The sequence below is a fragment of the Pipra filicauda genome, unplaced genomic scaffold, assembly GCF_003945595.2.
Source record: "Pipra filicauda isolate LSUMZ 115617 unplaced genomic scaffold, ASM394559v2 scaffold23_size5868930_pilon, whole genome shotgun sequence".
NCBI classification, from domain to species: Eukaryota; Metazoa; Chordata; class Aves; order Passeriformes; family Pipridae; genus Pipra; species Pipra filicauda.
In genome coordinates, this window is record NW_024104354.1 from 937,932 (window position 1) to 959,260 (window position 21,329).

General features: G+C 36.5%; 1 protein-coding gene across 7 annotated transcripts in view; it reads left to right on the top strand.

Moving 5' to 3' along the window:
- The first annotated feature begins 900 nt into the window (after window positions 1-900).
- AHI1 (Abelson helper integration site 1) overlaps window positions 901-21,329 on the top strand; it is a 95,653-nt gene continuing 75,224 nt past the window's right edge. Inside the window, exons 1-12 of one of the 7 annotated variants that reach the window (XM_027746639.2) lie at window positions 1,007-1,142; window positions 1,683-1,719; window positions 2,360-2,429; window positions 4,164-4,206; window positions 5,347-5,418; window positions 5,801-5,922; window positions 13,025-13,635; window positions 14,214-14,371; window positions 15,358-15,571; window positions 16,343-16,535; window positions 18,026-18,121; window positions 19,721-19,906. In XM_027746639.2, the coding sequence (XP_027602440.2) occupies window positions 5,409-5,418; window positions 5,801-5,922; window positions 13,025-13,635; window positions 14,214-14,371; window positions 15,358-15,571; window positions 16,343-16,535; window positions 18,026-18,121; window positions 19,721-19,906 (1,590 nt within the window). In that variant the 5' untranslated portion in view covers window positions 1,007-1,142; window positions 1,683-1,719; window positions 2,360-2,429; window positions 4,164-4,206; window positions 5,347-5,408. Of the gene's footprint in view, window positions 927-1,006; window positions 1,143-1,203; window positions 2,430-4,163; window positions 4,207-5,346; window positions 5,419-5,800; window positions 5,923-13,024; window positions 13,636-14,213; window positions 14,372-15,357; window positions 15,572-16,342; window positions 16,536-18,025; window positions 18,122-19,720; window positions 19,907-21,329 lie in introns of those variants that run through there. The other 6 variants (XM_027746641.2, XM_027746644.2, XM_027746645.2 and 3 more) reach the window with 6 other exon arrangements.

Below are 21,329 nucleotides of genomic sequence, written 5' to 3' on the forward strand. Positions count from 1 at the left end.
AAGGCTAATTTTACCCAACTTTGCTTCTGAAAAGATCTGACCACATTCATTCAAAACCTTTCATTAATTTCTCAAACTCTCTAGTGCACGAAGGAATGATCTACAGTTTTAATCAGATTTTACACAGAAGAAATTAACACAGATTTCTTTCATTCCAGTAATGAGTTATTACTCCTAAGAGGAAAAAAAAACCCAAACCCAACACTGCTTAAGTTAGCTACTAAATCAGACAAAAATAAAAGTTTCTCCAGTATCTGCATAGCTTAAGGACATTCACTCGTGCTGCCCTTTGCAAAAAGCTGATATCCATTTCAAACACTTGACAGACGCCCTCCTGACTCCAATAGAGCTCGTTACCCTGAGACTTCATTCTGCCGCAAGCAACTTCTGTTAGTGTGAACTCAAGAGTGCTATTATGGACTTCTGACGCATTTTTCCAGTGGACCATAAGGTATCCCCGAGACCGTTCCCGGTTCTAATGCTTTTCACAGTCTTTCTCTCTCTTTTTTTTTTTTTTAATTAAATTCCAACCTCGCGTTTCCAGACAGGTTTTCGTAACCAACTCATGACGCATGAGAGGCAAACACCACTGTGAACAGACCCGGAACTCAGAGGACGGTACCACTCAGCCAAGCACCGCGATTTTGTTGAGTAAAACACAACAAAACAACCCTAACAACCCTCAACAGCCCCGTCTCCGCCGCGGGGAGCGCTGCCCTCCGCGGCCCCAAGCGACACAGCCACTGGCGCGCCCGCTCCTCCTCGCCCCGCTTCCCTACGCGCCTGCGCCGTTTCCTTGGAAGCTGTGGTTGTTTTGGACAGAACCACCCGCGCGGGGCTGCGGAGGGGGGACCGGGAGTGAGCTCACTGGCGGGGGGGAAGGCGGGGCACCCGCAGCTGCTGCCTCGGGAGCGGACGGGACCGACGTGAGTGATGTCCGCGGGGGCAGCGGGGCCGCGCCCCAGGCAAGGGGAGGCTGCGCGCGGCCGGGGTCCCGCCGGGCGCGTGCCGCCGCTCGCCCCGGTGCGCGCCCCCCAGGGCGGGTGGGGCTGGGTCCCGCCTCCCCTCCGCTGGGCCCTCCCCCGGCTCCTCGGCGCGCCGCGGGGCGGGGGGCTCAGCCACAGGCGCGCCGTGGCGGGGAGGTTGGCGCGGGCGGGGAGCAGGAGCTGGGAGCAGGAGCTGGGAGCGGGTTGGGCGGCGGCCAGCGCGGGCCGGTAGCGCGGGGATGCGTGGGAGGCCTCGGCGCGCTTCGGGAAGCAGTGGGAGCGCGTCCCGCTCCTTCGAACGCCGTGGTTGCTCAGGGTAACCCCGCGGGTTGACTGTCGGGGCAGGCGGCCTAGGGAGACCTGTTGCCTGCCGGTCTCGGCGCAGCGTGGTGGCACGAAGCAGTGCCGCGGGAAGCCGTAATCCCTTGAGCAGTATTATTTCCCCCCCCTCGTCTTTACAGGCTTTGTAGTTCACCCGGGTAACACTGCGTGGTTAGTTTATATCCCGCGGCACGTGAACACACAGTGCTGCTCCGTGCCTGGCACGTTGAGCTCCAAAGCGGGGATGCCTCCCTCCCATGAGGAATGTGCATCTTCACATCACATGCTCATTAAATAATTCCATTGGTTAATCCAGTGGTGGTGCGTGTTGTGAATTTTCATTTATAGCTGTTTTATCTACCACTGTTCTTCTAGGCAAAGCAACATGCTGCATTGGAAATTAAAATACTTGGTGAGAAAGCATTTTCATAGTTATCAGATAAGGCAGAGACTTTAATAAACAGTAGAAGTCAGCTATATTTCCTTGCATAGAACTGAAGTCCATAGTTTTGTTATCAGAGCAGACCGAGTCTGTTTGCAACTTTCTCTTGACTAAAGCTACCAAATTTCTGGGGGAAAAATACCCATCCCAACACTTCCTCTAAAGCTGAAGCTTTCTGATACTACTAGAAAACTGAGAGTAGCACCAGCTTTATAAAACATCTTTTTAAGCTAGTTTGAACACAAGGTTTTTACAGGCACATCTGAACTGGAAGAAGGCTACTGCACTTCTGGTGGTAGTGTTTATTGATATGCAAGTACACAGATGTTTACATGATAATAATAAAGCTGTCTGTCAGTTTTCTGGACTTAAATATTAAATTTTCTTTACTAAAACCAGGTTGTTTTTTGATGTCACATTTATCAATGGTGAAGAGAAACAGATTCAGTTTGGTGTTATTTTGCTCTATAATTCTGAGTTGAAATTCTTTCAGATTCAAAGTAGTGATACGTACAGGTAGCAGCATTAGAAACCTACTAGTAAAACGTAAGATTTCTAATTATGATCTAAAAGATAAGTAAACAAGGCCTGATGTTCTACTTGTTTTCAGCCACTGAAGTTTACACTCACTTTCTGTGACAAAAGAAAAGTTGAGGATTTTAGTTTAGGAAAATCCTGAGGTATGCAATTATATTTTGTCAACTCAGTTTCCTAAATGGTCCTAATTGGGTAGGAAGTTTGTCACTTAGCAATATGTAGTACAGATTCTGTACGTTCTGCTCATTATAGTATAGGTTTGATTTATATCTTTTTTTAGTGACCAATAAAAGTGGGTTTTGTGAATGGTGGCCTTTTGGGCATGTTTAGCACAGAGAATTCCTATATTACAGATGTAGAATATAGGAACTTAGTATTGCAAAATATTGTGAGAAGAGCAAGAATTTAATGCACAATCACTTTTATAAATACATTCTATATGCATTTTTAGATATAAATATATATGTATATATGTACATGTAATGTTAGAAAAGAGCAAACTAGGTGATTTTTGGAAAAGTGTATAGTAATTCTTGAAAGTTTGGACTTCATTAATTTGTTTCTCTGGTTATTCATGGTGGCTGGAATATGCCACTGTTCCAGGTATGTATTTTTGTCATTCCTGAATTGTCTTGTATTTTCTAACATGGAAGAGATCCAATCTAATTAGGCAAAAATGCATTTTACAAAATTGATGATAACTGAATTTATTCAGCTTGGGGCACTGTGGTTGCTGAACTTTGATATACCATTAAATCTGTCCTATTTCAAGGTGAGATTACACTAAGTAAACAGCCTTGATCTTACCCCTGTTGATTAATGATCTGTATTTACGCAAGTCTAATAGTTGCTTTAATGCACCATGTAAAAAGTCATGAAATTCTAAATTGGAAACGTATATTAAATAATAGCACTATCAAGAGGACTTTGTCTCAATTTTGTTGCCACAAGAGGATAGACAATTACTGAATAAATAGGCAGAATGATGGTAGCTGTGAGGTGAGCCTGCCCTCTGGAAAGGTGTTTGTTTCATTGTGATGTATCTGCAAAATTAATTTACCTCTAGGTTGGGTTTTGGGGGTCTTTTTGTGGTCTGATTTATTTAACCTTTGACCATAAAATTATTTTTATACTTGGAACAGGTATGTACTTTACTCATTTTGCTTTTGTGTTCTATATTATCTCTCATTTTTTGTTTTAAGAGCCCTTTAGCATTTCATTTGTTTGTAATTAGTTTTCAAGGGCTGATTGTAATCACTCAACTAATCATAAGAGACTTTTCCATGTTCCTGTGGTCCTCAGTGAATGATTAAAGTGATAGAATCTGCTGTATTTTATAAACACGTCTAGTTTTCTACTTTTCTAAATTATAGGAGTTTTCTAGACAATTGGGAATTGACTACTTGAAAAGCAGCACTTAATAACTGTAGTACTTTTAAAATGCCCATTTGATGTTACTAAGTATAAATTGCAAAAGCAGTTTTATTTTCCAGTGGTGTTTTCTGGTAGCATTTCTTGTAATAAGTGTTGCTTTTAATTGTTACTGGTTTAGTTGTGACAGTAAAGCTTTGCTTTGCGAGTCAAAACATGTTTCAGTGAGTGAAAATATTGCAACCTCATGAGTGTCATAGTGAAACATAGAACTAAACTTTTTTTTTGCTTCCAATAAGGTCCCTTCTGGGACCACCACACCATCCTTGCTCATTTCAAACATCCTTAGAATGCTGGATACTTAATGTAAATGCTTTGCTTAAGATATAAAGTAAAGTAATGACACCTTACTTTTCTGACTAATCAGCACTTCTATAATCCCAAACCAACCTGAACACTTCTTGCTTTTTTTTTTTTTCTTAATTTGGTTTGGTTTGGCTATCCAGCAGGCCACAGTACGCTAAGTAACAAGTGTGGAATGACTTTAAGGTATGTAGCCTGTGCAAGTAACACTGTGAAAGAAAGATGAGAGGGATCTGAGGGTACGGTGGTGCAGATTCTTGGGGACCCAATATAGCCTCAGCTCTTCCCTCTGCTGGTATAAGATGTGTGTGCCCAGGAGTGCATGTTGAGGCCCTGTGGTATGTTTGGCTCACTTTACTGCTGTTAAACTCTCTCAGCCTCAAGTCAGAGTGGCTACATGCGAACCACCTATTAATAATAATCCATAATAACTCCTAACCTCTATATAGTGAGTGTTCGGTGGCTTGGACCAAAGTGGGGCAAGAGTAATGCAACCATATCCTGGCAGTATTTAATGCTATGTCTTAATTTGTTAGGATTGATGTAGTCTGGGTGTCTATTCAATTTGAGTTCCTGGTGTTTAACAGGACACGTTGCCTAGGGAGAACTTGGAGCTATTGCTGGATGGGGTGTCAGGGAGATAGGTACAATAGTTTGTTGTCTGGAAGGCTAAGGGGAATATAACACCTTCAGAAATCTAGGTTTCATTAGTTCTGCTGTTTATAAAACAGCTTTTTGTATTAAAGTTTTTTGTAAAACATTCTGAATTTTCTTGATGAAAAGATAAAGCTGTGTAATATTTTTTCTTGCCTTCGAGCTTTTTTTGGATTGCATTTGTAGGCTTTTCTCCACAACCAGTAGGGCCTAACATTTTTCTCTTTAGAGAAATGAGTTTCATGTAATTGCTTCTCTGTTTTGTGAAAAATACAAATGCTTTGTGAAAACATAAATATTTAGAGATTTGTAGTAAAGTTAGATTTGCTGGCAGATACTAATCTTTGCTTTGGAAGTTATGAACTGACTACAATGTGACTTCCTCAATGATGCTGTCAGGATAGGAACCTGATTAGAAAGGCTTCAATATAAATGGCTTTGTGGGTCATTATTATTTAAATAAACTGTTGGGTTTTTTAGAAGATTGTAGGACTATAGTGCTGAATTATGTGGCTATTGCGAATTGTAGTGTTATTTATTTACTCTCAAATAATAAGTATCAGATGCTGAGAATCCTGAGCTGTACTCAATATTAATCAGCACACATTCAATTGTTAGCTTCAAGTCTGTGGACCAGTTATGTTAATGAAAATTGTTAATTACTTTAAATAGAACTGTGAATTCTGAGGAAGAGGCAGCTGGTGTTTTGAGCCACTTCTAACTGAGGACTGAAAATGCCAGCAGGTAAGAATACTTTGTGTTTGATTTCCAGTACATATTTTATAGTTAGAACTGGATGCAAATGATAGAAGTTACTTCTGTCTTATATAAATCTTTAATGCTGCATTGGCTTCTTTTTGAATGCGTGATTATAGTTGATTTTTGAAGTTTTGGGGTTTTTTTATTTTAAACTTGGGGACTCTTAAAAAATTGTAATGGCAATGATAAATATACTGTAGCTGAGGATTCAACAGTCTTTTTCTTAACTGAATACTAAGTGAATTTTTTGGTAAACTTTCCCTGATAAATAATTCTCATCCTTTGCAATTTTAAATCATGATTGTGCACTTTTTTAGCAATAGTGATTATTGAGACAGTGAATCATACTCTAGATTTCTTTTTGCAGTTGAAAGTGAAGCAAAGGCAAAAACCAAAGTCCGCTTTGAGGAAATCTTCAGACGCCATGCAGGCCTAACAGATGCAAAGAAATCAAAGAAAAAGAAGTTTGACTCTCCAGAGAGTATTGTGGTGAGTTAGAACACATGTAAGTTTTGTTTGATTGCCTTCCATAATGGAAAAAAGATCAGGAAAATGTACTGTAGAAAGGAGCTGTAAACATTAAAAAAAAAATTAAGTATAAATTATGTTTCTGCACGTATCCCTTATTTTTTATGTGACTTTTATTTGTTGTTTGTGTATCATCAATGCATCCTTGTAATTTGGAGGTATTGACTATAGTACTGGTAAAAAGAAAGTGGCACATGCAGGCATACATTTACCTAATGCCCGCTGGTACTTTGTTTTCAATTCACATTTTTTCTAAAATTTTTAATATTTTCAAATTCAGTATTGACTTTACTTGGAGTTAATTAGATATTTGAGGGCTAGCAGAATTATGGCTTTAAAAGTATTTGATTTTGAGAGTCCTACATCTGTGTAATACAAGCATGTCCATCTAATACAGCTGTGAATTGAAAACTGATGAGAAATTGTAATAATATTAGAGATAATAATTAACTTTATTCAATTTTCTACTTTTTTTTTTTTTTTAATTTGATGTCAGTGATCAGAATATTTCTGCATGTGCTGAGCTTTGTGTCTAAGTGGTCCTGTGTTCACATGTCAACTTTTTTTAAAGATTTTGACCTTAGCTTGTGACTTGCCTATTAGAAAGGATTTTATCACCCTGACTTTATGGTTAAATGACATTTTTGTTTGTGGCATATCTGTCATTAAAACAGCCTCAGAAATTCCTCTGAATTATGGTTCAGATTCTAGTCTTTTTCCTGAACAGGAGAATAAATGTCTAATATGAGTCCTATATATACCTGATTATTGACTTAGAAGATTTGGAATTTAAAAAGAAACCAATTTGCTTAAGAGACAAATGTTCTGTTTTTCTACTTCCCGCTTGTTAGTTTTTATGTTTTAAGTATTTTTTCTTGCAATATCCTTATCAGGTGCTGGAAATGAATGTTCCTTCTTTAATATTCATTTAAGACAAAGAAGCGGTATTTTGTGTAATATCAAAATGTTACCTGTGTTTATTATATATATTAAATATATTCAGAATAGTTATATTAAACTTAGTATTGCTATTTTGTCTTATATTGGCAATTTGAAGTTTAATTTTGTGTGGATTTTTTTAATTTATGTTCCTTGAAATATATTGTATTTAGTCAATAGTCTATACAAAGAATTAACATGATGTCTAAAATATATCACAGAGAGTTCAAGGGTGGGTTTTTTCCTTTTTTGCTGGCATTTGTCTAAATACAGGACTAAATTCTTCCTCAGTTAGATTAACCTTCTTTATGAAATGTGAATTTTTAATTGTTATTTTTAAGTATTTTTAAGTACATAATTATGTGTTCATATGCAAATAGATATTACTCATAAATATTTTACACTTACTTTGGTTTTAAATTTGGTTTCCATTCCAGAAGTCTCTGACATAAAACACTAGTGTTTTGGAGTTGCCTAGAAACACTTAAAATCACAATGACCTGAATCAAAATTAGTGGTATGCAAGCAAATTAGGAAGCATTTTTAGGATCAATGTGACACCTAACTTTATAGCTTTGTTGAAACTAGATTTTTACCAATCAAAGCAATTAAAAACCAAGAACTTTCCTTAAAGTGTGGCAAAGTTGCAAGAGCTCAGGCTGGTATTTTCCATGCTGGTTGCTTTCAAGTAGAAGTTTCTGTAAAAGCTTCAGCAAATAAACAGTCATTTCTCTGTAAGAAATAAATGTGTGTGGGAGTGGAGGGAGGAGGAGGTAGATGGAGGAGGTTTGCTGGTTTTGTTCCCGTTTTCTTCAGTTCATATGATTTAACTATATAGAGTTTCACATATCTTGAAATAATGTGAAATTTGTCAGTGATGGTTGGCTTTGTGTCACGCACTTGCTATAAATGGTATCCTAGGTTTGATCAGAAACGGGTCATGGTTGAGAGTATATTTCAACTGGAAATGTACCAGTCTGCTTCCTTCCTTTGTCTTTGCTCTAGCCTTTCTTAGATTAATAAAACCTTTTCCCTCGTAGTCCACTGTTTCTTTGAAATCTGAGTTCTGGAGCTGCAGGAGGTTGCTGTGGTTTTAAATGACAGAATTGAGGATAAGGAGATTGCCTGCCCGCTTGCCTGTGCTGCTCTGTGTGCCCATTGCCTGGAGACCCTGCTTAGGGAGAAGGGAAACAGCCTGGTTGGAAGAGGAAAGGTTGATGTCTGTAGGGCAGGATGAGTTTGAAGTCACAACTAATAGGAATGAGGGGCTTGTAATGGAGATGGAAATAGGCATCAGCTGTGGCCAGTGAAAGCTCTGTTTTGCTGTTCAGTAGCCACAGGGGCAGTGGTGTGAAGCCTAAAGGCATGGCTGAAGATACAAGCAATTGAGACACACTCAGAAAGTGAATTTGCTAGTATCTTTTCTAGGGCAAACAGTCACCATAATTTTTTTTACTAGTTGTTCCTCCTCTTACAAGTTGTTAGAATGAGGCAAGCTATTTTAATCTGTCTAAGGTCAGCAGGAAAATTAAGTTTATTTGGTTTAATCTAAATTTTATGGTAGAAAAGAGCATGTTTAACTCTGAAAACATAAGTGAATTTTTCTACCAGATGAAAAGCAAGGTCCCATAATGGAGGCAAAAATTTCTTTCCTAGACTGTAGTGGGCGTGGGGTGGGCGTACATTGATACTAAGGTTTTATATTCAAGGCAGGACTGCAACAGATTTACCTGTTTGAAGCTTTATATTTCCTGCTTCACTGAACCTGCTCCTTCTCTTTCTTCATAAGACCCTGAATGACAGGCTGGAGTCTGGAATTTCGTGTGGGTACAGATAGTAGGAGTCCATCTTCAGGCTTGACAATTATTGTATTCTTTTGGGTAAGATGGTGGTTTTACAGGTTTCTTCTGACCAATTCAGTACTTTAGCATCTGTCTCAGGTGTAAAACCTGCAGAGCTTTAAGGTTGTAGAATTTTCCCAGGTTCTGCTTTTTTTGGATATGCTGACAGACACTGAATAATTATGGAGATTTCTGCTGGGTTTTATCCATTTGTTTCTTGTGTTTCTTGTTTGTTTCTGCTTTGTTTCCTATGTTTCTTTGTTTCTTGTGTTTAAAATAATAGAACTGCTAATAGTTGATTGTATAATGTACCTACACGTTTTCTCAATGTTTTTTGTTAGAATTTGGTGAAACTTGTCCAAGCCCATCTTATCTGTAAATTAAAGGTCTTTTAGCTTAGTGTGTCTACATTTTATAGTCTTCTATGAGCAATGGCAGTAAAATTGGTTTCCTAGCACATGAAGATTTTCTTAAACTCAACAAATCAGCATCACAAGTACATTCGTTACCAATTCAGTTGTAAGTAAATGGTCTTTTACAACTGGTACATATCAGCGCTTCAATGGGCTGGCAGTGTCCACCCCTAATTTTCAAGGTGTGCCTGTGTTAGGGGAAGAAGTTCAGGTACCTTTGTAAATCTGGTTATGTGAGTTTCCAGATACTCGTGACAAACTCACTTGATATGTTGCCAGCTTCCACTCATGCATATTTGAGAAGCCTTTTTAAAAAGGCGTAAGATTATTAGGTGTTGTCCCTTCTGTCAGCTCTGGGACACAAATGGCGAGTGATGTGACCTGAGGTTGGCTCATTGTGATATGAGCCTTGAGTGTTAGCCCACCTGCTTGCATCTTGGCTGGCGCCCATCTCTCTCTCCTATCAAGCCAGAAGTGCAAGCAAGTCTGTTTTCAGGAAAGAGTGTTTCCTCTGCCCTGGTGTTGTAATGTAACCATGGAGCTGTTTTGAAAAAAAGCCTTCTTATTTGTTCCAGATTTTAAGCTGAAGTCATGTTCAGGTCAGAGGCCTGTCTCTGGAGTTAACTCCAGAGGGTCGATTCTCTGAGCTGCTTTTCCAGCCTAACTGCTTTCTCTAACTCAGTTTAAGTGTGTTTATGTATTGACAATTGCTCTTAGTTGGTATTTCTCAGTCCTGCATTTCAGTCAGAGAATCTATACCAGTATCCCTGCCTTTGCCTGAGTCCTAATCTGGTGGCTTTTACTTTATTGTTTTGTGACTCCTTTGCATCTTTCCTCTCTATTTAATTACATCATATAACTACAACATGTGGAAAAAGTGGCCTGAATTAAGATCATACAGGCTGTGTATCTGAGGAATTTGTGTTTGAACTGTGGAAGCAGCTTTGTGCTGCCTGCAGTATCCATAAATGTGCTAGGAATTTGCTGTAGTTTGAGACTGTGTTTTTTTTTTCATTACAAGGATAATCTGTGGTGTTTTTTTTTCCTATAAGTAAATTTGCTATAATTGTGTGCTTACTAGTTGTGACACATATTTGTGTATGTATGTTTTGTTCCTTCTCACTACAAGAAACACATTGAGGGGCTGGAGTGTATCCAAAGAAGGGCAGTGACACTGGTGAAGGGTCTGGAGGACCTGTCTTATGAGGAGCAGTTGAGGGAGCTGGAGTTGTTTAACCTGGTGAAAAGAAGGCTTAGGGGGGACCTTATCACTCTCTACAACCACCTGAAAGGAGGTAGATTGCATATGAGGAAAAGCTTCTTCGCTGAAAGAGTGGTCAGTCATTGGAACAGGCTGTCCAGGGAAGTGGTTGAGTCCCCATTCCTGGAAGCACTCAAAAGGCGTGTGGATGCGGCACTTGGGGACATGGTTTAATGGTGAACACAGTGGTACTGGATTAACAGTTGGACTTAATGATCTTAGTGGTTTTTTCCAACCTTAAAGATTCTATCATCTATGGTTTTTGTTTGTAGGCATAATAAATGACAAGTTCTAGTAAATATTTCAAGCCAGTTTTTGCTAGATTTCTTTAAGGAAATGATTCTTGAATATCACAGTTGTTTTAGAAACTTCTTGGGCTTAATGGATTAATGTTCTGTCAAAGGCAAAGCGTGACCTCAGCTATTGGCCACTGTTGGGTCTTAATTGTTGGTGTGTTTTAATCTTCATTCCTCATACTCTGCAGTTAAAGCCATTCATAGAAACAAAGGTAAGGAAGTAAACTATTTATTAGAAGTTTTTGTTTCTGGTTTGTTTGTTTGTTTTAGTTTATACCAAGCTTGATGCTTTAATTGTTTTCTTTCCCTTACTCTGTTCTGTATTTCAAGTTATCCATATGTGATTTTCCACATCTTCTTGAAACACTGATTTATGAATAAATATGATGTTACTGCTTTGTTTAAGCAAGTATAAGATGAAGATACAAGGACAGTTTTTTCATTATTTGGTGTTTAAACTATTTTTAGACATATGAGCTAAAAATAAAGATACCTAATGAAAAGATATATGAATGGCTTTAGATTTTATGATGTCTTAGATAAGCATACTAGCATGACATTCTGGGTGCTTTTTTTGTTAAATTTATGCTTTATTTGTGGAGTGTTGTTTAATGATTAACATTAATAAGTCGTTATTGCATTTTTAGGTCTCTAGTTGTCTATAGTTTCAGATGTCAACTTTTACTTATGTGTTAAATTTTGTCTTTGTGTATTTTTCTTGTCGCACTGCTTTCATTTGTCGATTTTCTCATACAAATAGTAAACTTCCTTGGTTTTTTTTCTTGTGCTTTTACTCACATACTTCAAATTTGCCTTTCTTTTTCCTTCATTCTCCTTTTTCAGTTCTTGTAATATTTTCCTTGCTCACCAAGTTCTCTCTCCAAGTGTCAGATGTGAATAAAACAAGATAGTGAGGAAGGTTTGCAGGCTCACATAATTAAGGGCCTAGAATATGAAGGTAGATGGTTTGCACATTGGGTATTCTCTTCTTTCTAGTCATAGAATACTGTTCTCACAGGTGGGCATTTTTAAGTCAGGATCTATCCTCCAAAGCATGATTGCCATTGCAACTTCATTCTCTGTGTTTTCTTCTTATAAGCTTGTATCACTTATTATACATATTGTCCCTCTTTACAAATATTTGAGGCAAACGTGATTCTGTAACTTGGAGAAGTATCCCAACTAGAAAGGGACAGTGTCTGTGTTTATTGAGGAAGAGAGTCTTGTCAAATAAAAGATTGTATGCATATACATATATTTTCTCCAAACTTTTTTATTTTTAATTTGCTTTCATTGGTTTTTAAAGTCCTTTCTGATGTTTCATGATGAGTCTCTAAGGGATTTTTCTGGAAGACAACAGACTAAATGAACCTCAGCAACTTTATAGAAGTTTTGTCGAGGATCAGAGGTCTGTGTGTTGACCTCCTTACAGAATTAGACAGTTACTTGCTGCGTTCTTTGGTGATATCACAGAATCATAGTTTGGATTGAAAGGGACTTTTAAAGGTCATCTAGTCCAAGCCCTCTGCCATGATCAGGAACATTTTCAACTATATCAGGTTGCTTAGATCTCCTTCCCATCCAAGGGAGGTAGCATTATTACCTTTAGTAACCCGGAATAGAAACTTGAAGGGAAGAGGAAAGTTTACAATGTGTTTTCTGTAAAACCTCCAAGAATTAGAAGTGGTGCACAGGCAAATGCATTAGCTGAAATTCATCTTTGCTGTTTTTACAAGACTGTTCTCTAGATTAACTCTCTGCCATTCCACTAAGAATAATGTGGGGTGAGTTTTTGTTGTGGTTTTTTTTTTTCAACTTATATTGGTTTGGGTTTTTTTAGAAGTCTTAATGGAAGTCTGTTTTTCCGTTTTAGCCCTTCTTAATATGATTTCATTGATAAATTTTGAGAAGCAAAACATCTGAGCTAGAAGTCTGTCTCTTAACTTGCATTTTCAATGGAAAAAATATTTGATTTTGTGCTTCATGTAGTCTGCAAGTCTTCCATAGTGTAAACATTGGCATCTGTTTATGGAGTAGACTTGATTTCTTTTTTTACTGGGTCTACATAAAAGTTATTTAAAAACATAGTGAAGCATTGAGGATCAGGTGACCAAACACCAAATGTTTTTTTCCAATGTGAATTTTCTGTTGACTTTCAATCTGTCACTTCTAAAATCAAAACAAGAAAATAACTAAATCTTTGATTACATTTTACTTTGTGTAAGATTGCTGAAGGAATAACATGAAGTGCTTCATTTATCTTTAGAACATGATTTTTAGTACAAATGTGTTTTATGTTCTTTTCGTTTATAGCTTGATACCTTTAGAAATAAAATTGATCTATCTAAGGAAAGTGTGAATGATGAAGCAATTATAAACAACACATATAATCCTGAAGAGGAGAGTCCACGATTTACAAAAAATAAATTGAGAGAGAAAGCATCAATTGCAGAGAAAATAAACAATGATATTGTTAGTGGAGAGAAGAAAAAGCAACCAAAGTCAAACAGGAAGAAAAAGAAATCACTGTTACAAGAACAATTTAATGAGGAGGAAGATTTATATGAAGCTAAATTGGGGAGTTTTGAAAAAAAGACTAATGATTTTCCAAAGAAGAAAACAAGAAGTAAATCACAAACAGATGTACTTCCTCAAGAAGCAGGTAGAAAGATTAAAAATTCCTTGACTGAAGTGAGAAATGTAACTGAATTAGAAGAGGAAGAGCAGCTAATTCAAGCCTATCAACTGCATGTGGCTGAGGATGAGGCAAATGCAATTAAAAAGAAAATGAGAAAGAAACTTAAAGAACAGATGTCTGAATCTACATCCACAGTTCAAAGCCATGAAGTTGCATTGAACAATGAAGTGGGCAAAAAGAAAAAAAAGAAGAAAGAAATAGCAGTTTTAAGTGAAGCTGAAACAAGGTATCATGATAAACTGTACACTGTGTGTCTGTGAATCTTAAGCAAAATGTTTCATTTTGTTTTAAGATAGACAGAAGCTTTCTGATAAATTGTTCGTATTTCCTAAGTGATTAATTGGATGAATCTGTCATGGAAAATTATTACCAGATACTTTTTCAAAATTCTGTCATGATTAATGTTTAGCTCACAGATTGTTTTTAACTTTTTTTTTTTTTATGTCCTCCATTGCTATTTGATCTGTGTTTTCTGTGGAACTTGCTCTTAAGTAACTGAAGATAATTTTATGCATGATTTTATTTTTTTTTGTGGCAAGTGATGGCCCTGATCAAACAGAAGAGCATTAGCTTAGCTCTAGTCACATGAGCGGTTCTGCAATTGTGTGGAAATTAGGGGGAGGTGAAGGAGGGAGAGCAGTGAGAAAGGCAAGACACTAATGTGGGGGGTGAGGAGTGTTGCATTTTCAGCATAAACAGATGATAAGTTGCAGAATTCCAAGTGGATTGGTAATGGTAATGAGTAATTGTATCAGTGTATGCAGTGGAGTGCAATTGCCCTGATAGTAATTCATTACTTTGCAGTGCAATGTCCATTTCTGAGCTGCAGCATCATCCGGAAAAAGATGGCAATGAAAGTCAGTCACCCGAAAGACTATTTACATCGGAAGGACAGACACTCAAGGAAAGCATGGATAAACAGAAACCTAAAGCCAGGAAGGTTAAAAAGAAAACCAGAAAAGGTCTGCCAGTTATGTTATAATAGTGTATACTTTGCTACCTGGTTTTTTTGTGCTGCTACAGAAATATTTATCCATAGTGGTAACACAGAAGTTGCTTGTTTCTCTAGTTGCTTAAGTGTACTTTTGTTCTTCCAATTCTAAGGCATATTTGTGAGGAAGTTCGATGTATCAATCTAAAATCTAGAAAGTTCATTTACTATAAATAGTTTTGAGACATAGTTTTAAAAATTGGGTTTTTTTAAGCATAATATAAAAATGCATATACACCACTTTTATAGTGTATTATTAAGATGCGTATTCTGATTTTTTAATTATTATTTTATTATTTTTTTTACTTTATGCTAGAAAATGGTTCATCGCCACTGTTTTGACCTGATGGCTCAATTCAAATGTGAGAAATACTATTTCATGCAATGCGTAGTAAAATTGGAGAACTTGATTCCTCAAATATTGTGGAGGCCAAAGTAAGAAATCAGATTTTAAAAAAAGGAAATTACTGAAACTGATGAGGAGTAGGTATCTTGATATCTATCAAGTATTGTAGTCTCCTCTTAACTTGTAAATGAGGAATTTCTGAAAACAGTGTTTGGTATATTCACATGGAGAAAGCATCAGTTTCTGCTTGCCTTTTTTTTGTCTGTTTTTCTAAAACAAACCAAACAAAACCAACTGCAGGCTGTTGAACTGTATGGATTTTAAGTCATTGTGGCATGGAAGAACCTCAATCAAGAGGAAGACCTGTGATTTTTAGATTAAAATGTTTGTTAATATGAATAGATTATATTAATTAATGTGTACTTCTGTGTATGTTCATACATGTTAAAGATGCTGCAAATTCGATAATTTTATTTTAACCTATTACATAAAGAACACTTTTAATTTTATTGCTTTACTATTGTTTGCGAAGACAATACAGAGCATTTTTACTGCTTTGAGGTTATTATGTTCCACTGGTGACAGTTTATTTACTTTGTTCCTATTTCTAGAAGAAACCACAGAATTTGCTGCAGAAAATGATGAGGAAAAGAAGAATTCAGAAATATCAACTCAGTCTAAATTTGGTTTTGCTGATGATCTGATTTTGGGAGTTTATATCCATCGATCTGACCGACTTAAAACTGATCTCTTGGTATCTCATCCTGTAGTTAAAATCCATGTTGTTGATCAGAGAAGTGGCTTATATGTCAAGAAGGATCACAGGTGACTTTTAATAAACTGTTTCTATTATCAATGTTTACAATAAATAGGTATACTCTTCCCTAGAAAATTAAGTATAAAAATGAAAACAATGAGCAATTTTAAGCATCTGTAGTCGTTTGTTAGTTTCTACATCCGTGTTTATATATATATATATATATATATATATATATATATATATATATGTATATATATATATACCTACAATAAATGATGGTGGTATTTATCTTTTCCTTTTGGCACTTTAAATGCTCTGCACTGCTGTATTGCTCTCGAGATCCCCATATTTGCAATGCAGTTAATTCTATATTCTTTCCAGAGAGAAAATTTCCTAAGTCCTAAAAATATGTAAAAGCCAAGGTTAGAATAAGTAAGCAGAATTCTTGCAGTATAAATAATGCCTACCTTTTCTTTTTTATTAAAGAACTTCTAAAATCCTGAAATAAAGTTTAGTTCTTCATATTTCTAGTTGCTTGAGTTGCTTGTTTCCACTGTCATTATGCATGATTTTCCTGAAACCCAAATTTTAACTGTGTTTAAACAGTAGGCTCTACCACGACCTTTATGCGTAAATTTGCTAACAGTAACTTAATGGTTAGGATTTTGGACTTTAGCCTGCAGCATTTCTATATACATTGCAAATTGTGTTAAATTTTGGATGAGTTTTTTTCTAGAGTCAAACAAATAGTTTGCTTTCAGTAATTGAAAATACTGTTTTGCTTGAGGTTTTTTTTTAAGTGCTCTAACAATTGTAACTCTCTGGAAATTTTCAAGCAGCGAGAGGGAAGTTTCATCTTATGAACAAGAAGAAATAGAGCACATTCTTCCTATTATGACTCAACCATATGACTTTAGACAGTCTAAATCAACAGTTCCAGAGTGGGAAGAACAAGTAATATTTAATGAGCGTTTTACTTATTTTACCCAAAACACTGAAGAAAACCCTCAGGTTATCCTGTTTTTTGAGGTAAGGTTAAATATTTTGCATCCAGTTTATGCATATTCTGATTTTTGGTTTGTTTCTTCAGCAGTATATATTTGACTGATTCAGATGTTTTGTTTTAGTTAGAATGGGTTAATAGCATAGCCTTAAGATACAGAATTAACTGGAGATACCAAAAAGTGTTTTTTCATAAAATAAAAACAACCCCTGTTTTGATAGTAATAAAGAGTAAAAAACTTATTAAATCAACTGTCAACCTTCTGGGAAAGGCTGGTAAGATATGAAGGATATCACTTTTTTCTTTTCACGCTCTTGAAATCTGAAAAGAAGTACCAGAAACTGAAAGGCAGAATTTGTCTGCTTGTAGCAACAGCTCCTTGTACCAATGAGTAAGCTATTGCATTGTTTCTATTAACATTTTACATGTCTACTACTTCTGGCCCCATCTTCATAAAGTAGTTATTAATTTGTCCTCTATATTGTAAATTATATATTCAACATAATTTTGAGCTTAAGTATTTCAATATTTGTACAGAGAGATTCTGTAGTACTAACCTCAAAATGGTATCTTAATACAATAAATATTTTTTCATTCCTTGTTTTTTTTCTGTTTCAAATAGATTGAATATAATACATTACCGTGTGTTTCTTTATGTTTTGTGATGCTTATAAATGAACATATTTATAGAATTAAGAGTCCTTAGTTGCTTAACACAAAACTAATTATATTTGTAAAGATTCTTCATGGAAATCAAACTGATGTTAGGACCACAAAAAGTATGATTACACTGCGAGTATGCTGTTTGACTTCAGCGTGGTTTATCAATTGAAAAATCAATTTGAAGAAAGTATGATTCTAAGGGGAGTTTTTTTGTATACCAAGATAAACTTCCAAAAGTAGCTAAATATGATAAAATTCTGGTTCCTGACTGAAAAATGAAGATTCTTATGGGCATCCCTTGAAGTATTCAAGGCCAGGTTGGATGGGGCTTTGAGCAACCTGATCTAATGAAAGATGTCCCAGCCCATGAGACAGGACTCTATAGTCTTTGAAGATTCCTTTGAGCCCAAACCATTCTATGACTGATTCTATGACAAAAGTGATAAATTTAGGAAAGGAAAATTAAATTTGTGACTGCCATTTTCCATCTGGATTAGTATGCACCTAGTTTTAGCTGTCAGATTTGTGATCTCTATGACTTCTGAAGTGTATAGGATTTAAGAAAATTACATATTATTGTTTCCTCTTTTACTGAGACAGAAGGGAAGCGAAAATAGGTTTTTTTAAGACCAGACATTCTTTTTAATGCAGGTCATAAATAGCCATCAGGTAAATGCATAAGGATCTGTCATTTCTAATTGTACCCTTGGATGGGAAAAATACTGGTTTTGTAATTTCTTAAAATTGAAATCTGTTTAATTTAGTGAATGCATCTAGCATATTTTCAGCAATTATTTTTTAATTACCATGAAGTTCGTTAGAAATACATTTATATTCCTGCTGATACTTCTAGGTCCTTGATTGTCTAAGTATGGATGAAGTGAGAGCCAACTCCAATGTACAAATTCAGGAAGGTCATTATCGAAAAATTTGTTGGGCATTTCTAAAGGTATTGTAAATATTTAATTAAAGAAGCAAAATTTATAAATATTTTTATCTGAAAATCTCTAACTGTACTTAGTAGGGAAACTTTTTTTTAATATTTTCAACAACAGAGATGGTGGAAAAAATTCCTTGCTTGGCTGTTCTCTCCTTTCCCTCTTCTTTCACCCCATAAAATCAACACATTAACAAGCTTGACAATAAAAAATATGTGGGTTTTAAGAAAGCATAGAACGTGTAAGGGTTTTTTTTTGTTCATAAGGTACAGAAAAAGATTTTCTCTTAGGGTTTTCTGTGTGGTTGTGTGATTTTGAAGAAAATGACAAATCCACTAATTTCTGTACCTCAGCTGTTCTGTATTAGAGTGGCATTTTTAGTTGTCCAATCTTTGAAAAGACTCCCTAGCCCAATTAGAAATTTCCTCTCATTTTTAGTTGTGGCATTGGGAATGCTGTGACAATTGATATACAAATGAGGCAAATGTGAGATACTGGTAGTTTAGCCAGCACATGTGTACCTTTTTACCCTTTTAGGAGAGACTTGAATGTGTCAGTTTGTTCTTTAAGAGCTGGCAAGCTTTAGTTTCCTTGAGGATTGTTTATTAACACCTACCTGTGTGGATGATAATCATTGAGCAGTCTACAGCATGAGAAATACAGGAGAAGATAATGGACTGCAAGTTTAGGTGAAGGGAGTGGGACCTTCATATCAGTTCAATATGGAGATTCTTCTTAGCTCTGCCCAAGATGAATCTACTGGAAACCGAAGTCTGGTACAGCATATCTGGGTGTATAGCTCTGCATCCAGGCATTCAGGACAGCCTACTCCTGAATGGAGGGAAGGGTGAATTTTCAGCATAAATATGAATAAAATGGTGGCCTGTTCTTTGTTCTTACTTGTCTGTCTGCATTATCCTTTCATCTGTATCAGTCGAAGTAATGTCCTGATAAACACTGACCAGGGTTAATGGCACTAGGTACACTTGTTCTTTAGATCAGTAGACAGAACTCTGTCTCCTCTGAAGTTGGAGATGCTACAGCTTTGCTGTATCTTCTGCTCTGAACCAAAGCCTTAGCAATGCCCTTTGTTGCAACATTCAAAGGAAACAAATTTGGAAGAGGCTGTTTGTGGATTGGCAGTCCTTTGAGATTTGGTTGATTTTAGCAAGTAATAATTAAAAAAAAAAACAAAGCCAAAAAAACCACTAATCCAAAAACAGCAACAACCAACCAACCAAACAAAACCAAAACCCAAAGAAAACCCCAAACTAAACAAACAAAAAAAAAAAGACAAAAAAACTAAACCAAACCAAAAAAAAAAAAACCCCTGAAGTGGTACTACAGAGATCTTCCCACTTTCATGGTATTACTGCTGTGAAACATCTTTCAAAACTAGGCTGCTATCTAAGCTTTAATCTTAGTGATTTGATCTTGGGGCATTTAATAATGTTAAATTCATTACCACTTCTAGGATTAGTATATTTCTGCAATGGGCAGTGGATTTCAAGAGTTTATACTGTAGCTAAAATACTAGAAATTATCAATTACTTTTATTTCTTTTATGTTAACTTTTTCTTCCTCTTTCCTCTAATTAATCACCCTTCCAGCTTGTAGGTGCAAATGGAGTTCTAAACATTGGTGGAAAACTTCGTCTGCAATTATATTACCCACCTTCAAGGACCAAGTCACGTTCAAATGTTGTTGAGGTTTATGACTGGTGGGCAAAATGTCCTAGAAATCGTTACCCATCAACTTTATATGTAACTGTAAGAGGCATAAAACTGCCGGATCATGTAAGTTAAATATATAATATATAAATATATTTACAAATATGCAGACTTTTCTGCAGGAACTAGTAACTAGCTAGAGTATGTGCATCTGTGTTTGTATGCATGGATATAAAAACTGTGCTTGTATGCAGTATATAAAATACACTATAAGAACATTGCATCTGAAGATATGTTTCAAACTCAGCCCTTCCTAGTTATCTTTGAAAAATAGGCTTACTTTCCCATCTACAACTTTGAATATTTTGTCACTGACAGAGAACTTTTAGTGTAATTTCTTGAAGATTAAGGTTCCTTCTTATTAGGGGAAATGCCGTTTTAAGTCACTGGACTCGTGCAGGTGTGTAAATTCTGTGAGAGAAGATGTAAGTCACTTAACTCTATTCCCTGCACCCTCAAGCTATAATGAGCTGTATTTTTTTTTCTCAGATGAAAACTCCTTTAAAGATAGGCTTACATTGGTGTGGGCTGAGATGCACATTCAAGATAAATACAGCATTTACTTTTCTAGTATGCAAGTACAGTATTGTTCTATTATATAATTTTCTGTTTGTATTTAGAGCTTTCTTATGCTCACTGTTTGTACAGTCAAGGGTGATGTGGAAGGCTGGTGAGATGTGCCTGGACAAAAACCGAGCTAATCTGTGGGATTAGTTCACAGGGTTTGGGATGCTCTAATTTGTGTACTGGAATGACATCTGCAGATCTCCTGCTCAGTCAGCTGCTGAGGTTGTTAGGAATTCTGTGCACTTTGCTTGAGCATCTGTGCTTCTTTTTTTCTGGAAGTCCTCTGAGCCTGTCTTTACCATGGTCTGATTGTTTTCCTGGTAGGTTTAGGTGCTGTCACTGGTTTACAGCTGTCCCTACTTTACAGTCCTCTGTGAAATTCAGCTGATGTGGTGAATTTGTAGGCTTTCTGACTTGTGCCTGACTGGATTCATTGATTACTGGTATTATTTCATTCTTGTTCTCATAAATGCCAGATTTGGTAAGGCTGGGATTGAGCTCCAGATAAGAGCCATGGCATGACAGTTTTCTATGCATAGATTTCTGCTTCCATTTAAGATCTATTACAAATTCTGCCTAGTCTGCTTCTCCAGAAGAGTCCAGATCTCACATACCTCTGCATGGGCTAGTAGATGTGAAAATAGATGTCTCGGATAAAACAGGGCATTTGCATAGAAGTTGACAAACAATTTAAACTCCTAAATTGATTTCTACTTGCATAGTATGTGTCCAGCCTTCTTTTTTAGTCACAGGAACCTAGACAGTGAATACCTAGCTAATGTAAGCCTGGAAGAAAACAGTAATTTTGCGTGGTATTCTGGTGTGTTTCTAAAGAGAATTAGTAAAACAGATCAGAACTGCAGCTCTTGCTGTATGGCCTCTGTGCCTCTCAGAGGGGCTGCTGGGCTGTTGCCTAGTGTTG